The sequence below is a fragment of the Glycine soja genome, chromosome 2 (genome assembly GCF_004193775.1).
Source record: "Glycine soja cultivar W05 chromosome 2, ASM419377v2, whole genome shotgun sequence".
NCBI classification, from domain to species: Eukaryota; Viridiplantae; Streptophyta; class Magnoliopsida; order Fabales; family Fabaceae; genus Glycine; species Glycine soja.
The window spans coordinates 26,847,930-26,858,916 of NC_041003.1; the positions used below are offsets into that span (position 1 = coordinate 26,847,930).

The following is a 10,987-nucleotide window of genomic DNA, read 5'->3' on the forward strand; positions in this document are numbered from 1 at the left end:
CTTAATTATTCCGAGGCCACTTGATCCAACACTTAAAAACTGTCTTTAAATGTGAGAATTCTAAGATGGTTTTTAAGTAAACACCGTCGTAGAGTGCAATCATTCAAAGTCGGTTTTTAAGTTAAAACCATCGTTGAATGGCACCATTCTACGATGGTGTTTAGTTAAAAGTCGTCTTAGAATGGTCTCATTCAAAGACGGTCTTCAAATAAAAAAATGTCTTAGAATGGTTGACTATTCTAAGACAGTTGTTAACTGACCATCATCAAAAGTCTTTGCTTTCAACAATGGCGGCTTCAAAGACAGTGCAGAACCGAAATAGGAAGTCATTAATAACCAACGTAGAATGCGCTTTCTGCACTAGTGCGTATCTTCCTTTTATACCAACAATACTCTCCTTGTGACAAGTTCTCTTGCAAATTCCATACTTTGTAAAATTCTATCTCCTCTTTGAATCATTTCTAGAGTGATCACCAACATGTTTGTAGTAACTACAACCTTCCCTTTGTGTTTAACTCTTAGAGCTATATTTGATGCTTCCTCTTGTCTAAGAATTCTTCTTTGTTCTTGAGCTGGAAAAGCATTTACAAGGAGTGAATATGCAATTTAGTCCCTGAGATTGTAACCACTTTGCATATTAGTCCCTGACTTAAATTTTAATTCATAATAGTCCCTAACTTTACCTTCGTTATGCAAATAAGTCCCTGCTGTTAAAATCTAATTTCCTCCGTTAGTCAAATGTCTATTTGGCAAACGTAAGCATCCCAATGTGGCAGGTTTGAGTCCAAGTCAGCAATATTATGTGGCAAGGCAAGGACTGAATTGAAAAATTAGGTTAAAAAGAAATCAAAAATGAAGTAAACCCATTTTCTCTTTCACTGTCTTACTGCTTGTAGGGTTTTTTAACTGTTTGCGGTTTGCTCTTCCCTCCCCTGCATTCTCGTGATTGAGGGTTCGCGCTTTTTGTCAGGTTATTGGTTTCATTCATTTCGTTTGCATTGTTTTGGTGGTTTGATTTGGGGTTTTATATGTTTGAGGGGTTTCATTTGCATTGTCTTCGCGCTTCGTAGGGAGGTTTATGATCCTTTATTATTTTCGTTTATGATGCTCTGCTTTTATAGATGACAATGTTTTTGGTTTCTGATTGTGTCTTCGCGCTTTTTGACAATGTCAACGTCTTCGCGCTTTTTATTTCCTAATATATGACAATGTTTGCGGTTTCTGATTGTGTAGAATGAATGACAATATAACTTTAGTATTGCACCATGGAGGAAGATTCACTCCACGTGCCAGTGATGGAAAGGTTGAATATATAGGCGGAGAATTTGACGTTTGGGAGGATATATCTGCAGATTGCCTGAATGCATTTATCTTATATGATCTGGTGAAAGCTTGTAAGAAGTATAGCAATATAGGAGAATGTTTTTGGTTGATTGATAAGGACTTAGATTTTAATCATGGGTTAAGGAGTTGTACAACTGATGGAGATATATTACACTTAGTTAGGGATGCTTTTGAAAATGAGAATGAGATAAATGTTTATTTTCATCATGAAGTAGATCCAATTTTAGAAGAAGTCTCACAGATGTTGTACTTGGAATGTGATCCAATTCGAAAAGCTGTTGAGAATGAGGATGATTTAGATGATGTACCTGTTGCTGGCCATGAGGAAGGTAAGTTTTAATTCATCTGTACTTGGTCCGACATGGTTACCATAATTAATTAATATGATTAATTTTTACTTGATCACCATTGATGGTGGTGAGCAGAGGGATACTGATGCTGGTGAGCAAAGAGATGGTAGTGAGCAGAGGGATGCTGAAGCTAGTGATGAGAGAGATGCTGGTGGTGAAGAGAGAGATGTTGCTGATAGTGAGGAGGAAAAGGAAGTTAACAGTGATGAGACAGATGCTGAGTGGTTTATAAATTTCTCTTGTATGTTGAATGAAGTTGAAGCTGAAGTTGAGACAGATGGTTATCATTCAGAGGAGCTTCATATCCCCATTAGTAGTGATAATGAAGATGAGGATGTTGAAGTTTATCCTCAATATAGTCAAAGTAGTGGAGTTGGTGAACAGAAGTTGGAATTAGGGATGGAGTTTGGTACTCTAGGTGAATTTAAATCTGCCTTGAGGGAGTATAGCATATTGATGGGCAGGGAGTTCAAGTGGAAGAAGAATGATAAACAGAGGGCTAGAGCAAAATGCAAGAAGGCATTTTGTGATTGGGAAATCTACTGTGCAAAGAATGAAGTTAGAAACTCTTTTCAGATAAAGACATTTAAGCATAACCATAATTGCTGCAAAGAAGTGAACAACAAACAAGCAAATAGACAATGGGTGGTCAGTAAACTTGAGGGCAAACTCAGAATGCAGCCAACCCTTAAATGTGTTGAAGCTTTGGAATATTTCAAGCAAGAGTTTGGAGTGCACATTGAAGTTACAAAGATGTGGAGAGCCATGAAAGAAGAAAAGCAACTAGTGGAAGGGAATGAGAGGAAACAATATGCCAAAGTATTTGATTATGCACATGAATTATTGAGGAGCAATCCTGGATCAACAGTTAAGATCAACACAATGCCAAGTCCAGAAGGTCCACCATAATTTCAGAGGCTATATATTTGTCTTGCTGGCTGTAACAAGGGGTTTGTTGCTAGATGTAGACCATTCATAGGTCTAGATGGATGTTTCCTAAAGAGTGCATTTGGAGGAAACTTGCTCTCTGCTGTTGGGCTTGATGGCAATAACCACATCTATGTTATTGCTTATGCTGTTGTGGACATTGAGAACAAAGACAATTGGAAATGGTTTTTAACTTTTTTGCATGAAGATCTTGGGGATTACATACAGAATGGGTGGAATTTCATGTTAGACATGCAAAAGGTATGACATGGTGTGATTTGCAATTGTTATCATAAGTTAGGTATTTAATTGAAGTTAATGACATAAGTTAGGGACTAGTCCAGAAGTATTTACTACTTTGCTGTAATTTTTCAGGGACTTATTCCAGCTTTACAGGAAGTCATGCCTGGTGCACCTCATAGATTTTGTGTCTTGCATCTTTGGAAAAAATTTACAAAGCAATGGAAAAGCAAGGAACTTAAAGGAATTGTGTGGCAATGTGCAAAATCCACTATTGTTGTTGAGTTTGAAGGCCATATGGCCCATTTGAAGACAATCAACTGCCAGGCTTGGGAGTATTTGAATAAATGGCCCAAACAAGCATGGACAAAAGCCCACTTCAGTGCAATACCCAAGGTGTACAATATATGCAACAACACTTGTGAGGTATTCAATTCCAGAATTCTGCAGTATAGATGCAAGCCTATTATCACAATGCTTGAAGAAATTAGAAGTTATATCATGAGAACCATGGCTGCCCGCAAGGTTAAACTTTCTGGAAAGCCTGGACCATTATGTCCAGTGTAGTATAAAAGACTAGAAAAATAATTTCATTTTGCTAATCAATGGACTCCCATTTGATGTGGTGATAACATGGGCCTGAGATATGAGGTCCACATGTGGGGGAATAAGGTTGAGGTCAATTTAGGTGAATGGACATGCACTTGTGGAGTATGGCAACTAACAGGTTGTGTTCTTTATAGTTTTTTTTTCATTCCTAACCTACATGTGTGCTGATTTTACAACTTTGATGTAGGGATGCCATGCCGACATGTCATTGCAACAATAACTCACAAAGGAGGGAAGCCTGAGGACATGTGTCATGAGTGGCTGTCAATAGAAGCTTATAATAAGACATACTAGCATTTTATTGAACCAGTCCAAGGACCACAATATTGGGCCCAGACACAGTATACACACCCTGTTCCACCACATAAAAGGGTCCAAAGAGGAAGGCCAAAGAAAAATAGAAGGAGACCTGTAAATGAGGACAATGTCACAGGACATAAGCTAAAGAGGAAATTGCCTGAGTTTACATGTGGAAGGTGTGGCCAAACCAATCATAACATTAAAAGCTGTAAAAATATTGGAGTTCCTGTTAGGCCAAAGAAATATGTTGCACCATCAACTTCAAATGAGGATGACCACCTATTATCTCAAGATGAACAAGCTTTGAATGAGGCTGAAGAAGCTGCTGCTCATGTTCAACAAGATCCGGTGGAGATTAATTTATCTCAGCCTCATTTGTCACAAGATAGTGACATGGAGTTGATGGTAAATATTTTTCACAACAAAGTATTTTTATCTCAACCTAATTTGTTGCAGCACTCCATTTTTATATATTACAATTATTCATGTTTGGCATTTGCATGTAGGTCCCTGCAACTATTGTTCCACCAATAGCAAGGAATAAGCTAACCATAACAAGAGCCAAACAAAGGAAGGTTGCTGATAAAGATGATGCAGAAAACTGAAGAAGCATTTTTTGTTGCATTTTGAAGGTTGCTGAAGGTTGCTGAAGACCCATTTTTTGTTACATTTTGAAGGTTGCTGATGAAGAAAACTGAAGAAGCATTTTTTGTTGCATTTTGATATTAGGATGTGTAGTTGTATATTTTGAAAGCTTCACTGGCATGTGAAATGATGTAAACATTATGGCCTACTGAACAATTGCTTCTAACTACCATGCTTTGGGATGTCAAATATTATGTGAAATTGATTTAATGTCATGTTTCTTCTCTTTCTTTTATAAATTATACACTGTGTTGGATTTGGAGTTGGAGTAGGACCACCTAGTTTAGTGCTACTTCAGTAACTTAAAAAAGTTATATAACAACAAATTATATTTAATAAACTTCTCTTTCTTGTGCCATCACCTAATTCTCTTTCTTTTATTTCAAGCTGTCCCTTCGAAATGATATCATGTTTCTTCTCTTTCTTTTATAAATTATACACTGTGTTGGATTTGGAGTTGGAGTAGTACAATCCATCCCAACATACTTTATGAGCTGCTTCTTATTACCTAATTCTCTTTCTTTTATTAAATTATATTTAATAAACTGCAAATTTCAGCAACAAATTTCACCAATAAATTATATTTAATTGAAATGGGTAATTGACAGTAGCAACAAAAGCTGCTATTACACTACAAAAGCTACTTCCTACTACAAATTCTTCAGCAAAACAACAATTGACAGTAGCAACAAAAGCTACTATTACACTACAAAAGCTACTTCCTACTAAAAATTCTTCAGCAAAACAACAATTACAATATCAAAAGCTGCTATTACACATTTTACCTAAAATACATTCCCCCTAAAACTAACATTACAATTAAAAATGAAAAACCTAACAACACAATGTTTGTTAAATTTCTCATTTTCTTCTGCAAAGCTTCAATTTGTAGCCTCAAATCAGCCACTACCATTGTTTCTCTTGAGACAGAAGACGAATTAGAAAGTTGGTTTTCTTCTTCAACCCATTGAAAAAATTGACAGTTATCTGGGTCTGTTTGGGGTAATGCACAAGTATAGAATAACCTTCCTGGGTTCCTCCTTGTTCTTGCAGTTCGAATAGCTGCACGTCTTCCATGGTGGCATTGCCGAATGAAACTACCAGAAAATGCACAACAGCTGCCACTTGCAGACATGGACAAATCAAGTGAACAAGCAGCAGCGACTGAGCCTCAGAGTAGAAGAAGAAGAAGCAACTCAGTGTGGGAAGAAGAAGAAGAAGAAGAAGCAACCAGCAGCTTCGTAAACCCTAATTTTTTTGGGGAAGAAGAAGCAACCTTGCGTGTGAGAGAAAATTTATAGATGCAGACCTCAGTGCCATGTTGGACAATCTACGTGGCACTGAATTGCCACCTATACACCTCACTAACGCCATCACCTGAGAATTTAACGACAGGGACTATTTTGCAAAACTTATGTAAAGTTAGGGACTATTATGAATTAAAATTTAAGTTAGGGACTAATATGCAAAGTGGTTACAATCTCAGGGACTAAATTGCCTATTCACTCCATTTACAAGTCCTAGCCTGTCAAACTTACCTTGGAGAGATCATTTGACTCTTCAAGTGAAGAAATATTGGATTCAAACCTTTCGTGCAAGATAACCAAGACTTTCTCAACTATTATATTGTCTAACATTTCTCCCCCTTCAATTTGATCTAGTTTACAATCTTCATCAATCTAGTCATGAAATCTTTTATGTTTTTAGCCTCATTCATCTTCAAGGCTTCAAAGGTTGAGAACTTGCATTTGCTTGATCCTTTCATTTCCAAATAAATCTTTTTCAAGCTTCTCCCACACTTCTTTTGTTGTATCTAAATTTTAGATTCTCGTAAAAACATCATCATTCATGATTGCATGCAAGATAATCATAGCTTTGGCTCTTTTGGAAACTTGCTCATTGTGAAATATAATATGAGAAATAGTGGGATTTCTTCCAAAGCTGGTGGTTTAATTGTTTCTAGTACTTGCTAGAGATCATAAGCTTCCAACCGAGCTCTTTTCTTCATGACCCATATTTTGTAGTTCTTTCCTATGAATTCAAGAGGTAATGGTAGTGAAACATTGTTGAAGACTATCTAATAGGATGGGTATTTTGAAAATAGTTTTTTTTTCTCAAACTTTGTTTTTGATTTCTATATTTCCCTCCCCACTTAGGTTCTCTCACTAGTCCCTCAAGATCAGAAAAACTTTGATATCAATTGTTTGTTAGAATAAACAAGAATCTAAAAATAGAGGTTGAATAGATTTTTTTTCGACATATTTACCAAATCATTATTTAAATCCAATTAAATCTTACCCCTCATGGTAATCAAGGTTTTCTCAAAAACTTGTTATAAAAAGATTTTCAATCAAAGAAAACAATGAATCCACAAGTCAATGAAAAATAGAGTTTTATGGCTATTTCATATCAATTGTATTACCAAAATTGATTAACAAAACAAAGGTTTAGAAAAAGAGAGAACCACACTCAGAATTTATACCAGTTCAGTTCTCAAGAGGACCTACATTCAGTTGTTTTAAGACCTCTTAGAACTTCCACTAATAGAGAACCAAGTACAAATACTATGTACATGCAATTCCCTAAAATTTTACTCTTCCCTTGAACCCTACAAGAGAAGGACCAGGAGTTGAAACCTTATCGACTCACACAAACCCTTGATAACCCTAATCAAGGTTAGAACCTAGAAAGAATTCAAAATAGGATTGAATACATCTGAATGTACAAATCCCAATATCTTCAAGCTTCTCCGTTCTTTCTCAAACCATGATGAAAAATGAATGAATCTTGATCATTATGAAACTGTTTTTGAAATGCAAAATGGTTCCCTAAGTTGACTCTCAAAAAGTGTTTTCCAAAATATAAGATTGAATCAAGAGTCATTAATGAGAAAGACACTACAAAAAATGGAGATTCTACTTATGGTTATTTAACCAGGGTTTTGTTAACCCATGGCAATGTCAAAGTTAACTTCGGTTTGTATAACCCATGCTAAATTGTTAGAGTTAACTAGGCGCTTGACAAAAAATATGGTTAAGTACAGACGGCTATACTAGAACCATTGAGAACTTTAAATAATTATTGTGTAAATAACCATTTTCGTCCCTAAATGTGTAAATCACTGGCAAATTCATCCCTAAAAGATGAAAAATCAATTTTTAGTTCTCGAAAGTGTGAAAAGTGTGACAAATCTATCCGTCCGTTAACTTCTGTTTATTACCATTAATAAAAGAGTCTATGTGGCATAGAGGGATAAAATTGTCTCAAAACTAATTGTCAACATGACCATCTTTGATTTCCAACATAGGGACAAATTTGTCATATAAATTTTTTATTTTTAACTGTTGAATTCTTTTTTTTTTCTTGCCTTTTCTTCTTTCAACTGGGAATCTCTCTCTCTCTTCCTTGACTTTACTTCTTCTTCTCGCTGGGAATCGCTCCTCCAACTACTCCTCCAGCATCGCTCTTGTTCATTGGATTAAAGGCATCCATCATCTTTGCCACCATGCCGCCAATGCCGCTTCGCCTAAGCTCCTCCATCTCGATCCCGCCACAACCAATGGCAACAGCATCTGCCACGTGTTTGCACTCAATTCGTGAGAAAGTGAAACGTGCTGTAATTTCTACACTTGCTACAGCAACAATAAAAGCAAACTTCTATACCACCATCCATATGACAAATATGTTCATATGTTGGCAATCAAATATGACCTTGTTGGCAATCAATTTTGTGATAATTTCATCCCTCTATGTCACGTAGACTATTTTATTAACGGTAGATTTCTCGTACTTTTTACACTTTTAAGGATTAAAAATTAAATTTTTATCTTTCAGAGATAAATTTATCAATAATTTACCCATTCAAGGACGAAAATAATTATTTAATCATAATTATTTCATTTTTTGTTTTAATTTTTTCATCACTTCCCTCACTAGATCTCTTCGCTTCCAAATTTTTGTGACCTAAGGTTATACCACCTAAGGTTATACCAAATTTTTTCATCACTTCCCTCACGTGGCCTATGAGTTTGTGCCAGAGCTACAATCGGTTCTTGAACCTGCCATTGATTTTGACTTGTACGAGAGTGAAATAGTCCTTTGCGGCCCAAGATGACCTTTGACTTTCACTAGCATTCACTTATTCATTCCCTTTTTCCTTTCTCAAGCTCAATCCCTTTCACCACCTGATTGTGAAGTTGTGCTTGTTCCATGTTAGGAAACATTAAACTATATTAAGAATGTTAACTTCAATGCCTCTTTTTCTATTTTTACATTCTTAATGTAAATCTTAACAATGATAACAATATGACCTATGTTTAATGCTTGACAACTCTGTATCTAAGATATGGGCAGAACCCTATTTGTGTCTGAGATGTGACCTATATGGTGTCTTACTCTATTATTAGACACTGAATTTTGCTTATAAATCAGAAATCAGTTGACAAATGAATTGAAAAACAAGCATATTAGAGTGTACCTGTTATTTAGCACTCTCTTTTTTTCTGCGTTTTTTTGTTCTGTTTTCCCCCTTTTTTGGTTTTGTGCCGTTTGGTGATTTTTTTTCCTGCCTTAATAGACATACTAGAGTGTTGAATGTAATTTTTTGTTGTCTACTAATTTAATTTTTTTTTCATTTCCTTCTTTTTGAACTTTAAGTTGGATGTAGTTCTTTGCTAGCATAAAGGATTGCGAACTGTCCTTAATTCTAGTTATTAGAAGTCTCAAGAATTTAAGAACAAGAGACCACTCCTAGCCAAATTAAGGTTTTGCACATAGGCTTTGCTATGAAATCCACATTGAGTAGAATAGGAGCTAAATGGAGTGAATAGGCATTTTGGTCCCTATCTTTGTAGCCATTTTGCACATTAGTCCCTATCTTTTTTTAAATGTAAAAAATAGTCTCTATCTTTGCATAAGTTTTGCAAAATAGTCCTTCTGTTAAATTTTAAAGTAACATCATTAGTGAGGTGCATTGTTGGCAATTTTAGTGTCACGTGGACTATTCAACGTGGCACTAAAGTATGACGGGGCACCAAAATCTCAAACCTCTCTCTCTCGTGATTCTCTCTCTCTCTCTCTTGTGATTCTCTTTCTTTCTCTCTCTTTCTTTCTATCTCATAATTCACGTGGTACGACTCTAGCATTGGAAATCTTCTCTTTATTTGCTGAACATTAAAACCTACAAAAGACTCGAGGGCCCTGTACAGTGAAGCAGCCACCCCTTCTCTTTATTGCACACTATTTTTGCTAAGTACCCTCTTTCCTCCACTTGAAACTTGTCCACCTACAAACCAGCATGCACAAATATTGTTACAATAATGCATGCACATACATAAGCTAACTGAAAATTAACTTATGGTGCTTACAAGAACTTCTTAATTTTATCAAACTAACCTGCATGATTTTCTTGCAGTTTGGATGACTAATATTACGGGCCATCACTTGCACATTTTTGGGATTGTTAATTGATCCTTGATAATTTTCAGACACTAATAAGGATGCTTCAAATCCTGCAACATCTGCCTTCAGCTTCCTAGCTTGAGCTTGAAGGTCATGCACATATGACACTGCGTCTCCAATTATAGAAGCCTTATCCATCTGTGGGCATAATTATATGAGTTACATTTCACTCTCAAATATATATAAAAACCGTGTCATTTTTAGGTCTTGTTTGGACCATAAATACTTATAGAAGAAGAATTGAGCTTATGCAAGAAGTCCAATTCATTTAACCTTGTTATTTTCTTATTCTGTAAGTGTTCATAGAAAAATTTATCTAAAAAGGCTTAATTAATGGATGGCGACCCTTACCTTTGTTATGTTGGGGACCAAAGAACGCAATGCATAAAGTTTCTCCTTCATTCGGCCTCAACTTCTCCTTTCAGAAATGAGAGTTTTTGACCTATCAGTTTTTAGTTTCGGTTTGCCATCAGCATTCTTCGTTGTCGCTGTCCCAGAAGAATGTTCTCCATCATTTTCTTCTTCTCCTTCTCCCTTGAGCTCCCCATCAAAACAAGAGAAGAAACTGAATATGGAGCTTGGATCATAGACATTCACAACATCATTATTATTGTTGTTGTTGTTTAGATCAAAAGGGTTAGTAGGAGATGAAAGGGGTTGCTGCTGATTGTTAACAAAGCAATCATTGATAAGGTCAAAACCAAAATGATCATAGTTGGCATCTTCATTCTCCCCTCGGATCAAATTGATGAACTGATCAAAATTTAATCAACAACAAAGTCGTACAACTCAAAATCATTCATGTACTTGAGTGTGTCTTCGTGAACATCCATCGTGTTCGTAGTTGGTACTTGGATAGTTAGAAAGAGAGAGAGAAAGAAAGAAAGAGAATCACAAGAGAGAGAGAGAATCACAAGAGAGAGAGAGAGGTTTGAGATTTTGGTGCCCCATCATACTTTAGTGTCACATTGGATAGTCCACGTGGCACTAAAATTGCCAACGATGCACCTCACTAACGGCGTTACTTTAAAATTTAACGAAAGGACTATTTTGCAAAACTTATGCAAAGATAGGGACTATTTTTTACATTTCAAAAAAATAGGGACTAATGT

At 35.9% G+C, this 10,987-nt stretch overlaps 2 protein-coding genes, 1 long non-coding RNA gene and 1 pseudogene across 3 annotated transcripts; 3 read left to right on the forward strand and 1 right to left on the reverse strand.

Moving 5' to 3' along the window:
* Positions 1-918: 918 nt before the first annotated feature.
* On the forward strand, positions 919-1,551 carry LOC114371366. The gene is made up of 2 exons (XR_003658042.1): positions 919-970; positions 1,234-1,551. It is a non-coding gene; the product is annotated as an uncharacterized LOC114371366 (long non-coding RNA).
* Positions 1,552-1,646: 95 nt separating this feature from the next.
* On the forward strand, positions 1,647-3,428 carry LOC114374177. Its single transcript, XM_028331790.1, has 4 exons — positions 1,647-1,673; positions 1,770-2,592; positions 2,674-2,882; positions 2,997-3,428. Exons 1-4 carry the CDS (start codon positions 1,647-1,649, stop codon positions 3,426-3,428), a joined length of 1,491 nt encoding a protein of 496 aa, XP_028187591.1.
* A 457-nt stretch (positions 3,429-3,885) lies between these two features.
* On the forward strand, positions 3,886-4,428 carry LOC114374186. Its single transcript, XM_028331801.1, has 3 exons — positions 3,886-3,896; positions 3,977-4,175; positions 4,277-4,428. Exons 1-3 carry the CDS (start codon positions 3,886-3,888, stop codon positions 4,373-4,375), a joined length of 309 nt encoding a protein of 102 aa, XP_028187602.1. The 3' UTR covers positions 4,376-4,428.
* Positions 4,429-7,826: 3,398 nt separating this feature from the next.
* Positions 7,827-10,708, reverse strand: LOC114374196 (annotated as a pseudogene).
* Between the last annotated feature and the right edge of the window lie 279 nt (positions 10,709-10,987).

Coding starts and splice junctions, on each gene's coding strand:
- LOC114374186 (XM_028331801.1), top strand. Junction 4,176..4,276: donor ATAGTGACATGGAGTTGATG/GTAAATATTTTT, acceptor ATTTGCATGTAG/GTCCCTGCAACTATTGTTCC.
- LOC114374177 (XM_028331790.1), top strand. CDS start 1,647: ATGTACCTGTTGCTGGCCATGAGGAAG. Junction 1,674..1,769: donor TGTTGCTGGCCATGAGGAAG/GTAAGTTTTAAT, acceptor GGTGGTGAGCAG/AGGGATACTGATGCTGGTGA. Junction 2,883..2,996: donor TCATGTTAGACATGCAAAAG/GTATGACATGGT, acceptor GTAATTTTTCAG/GGACTTATTCCAGCTTTACA.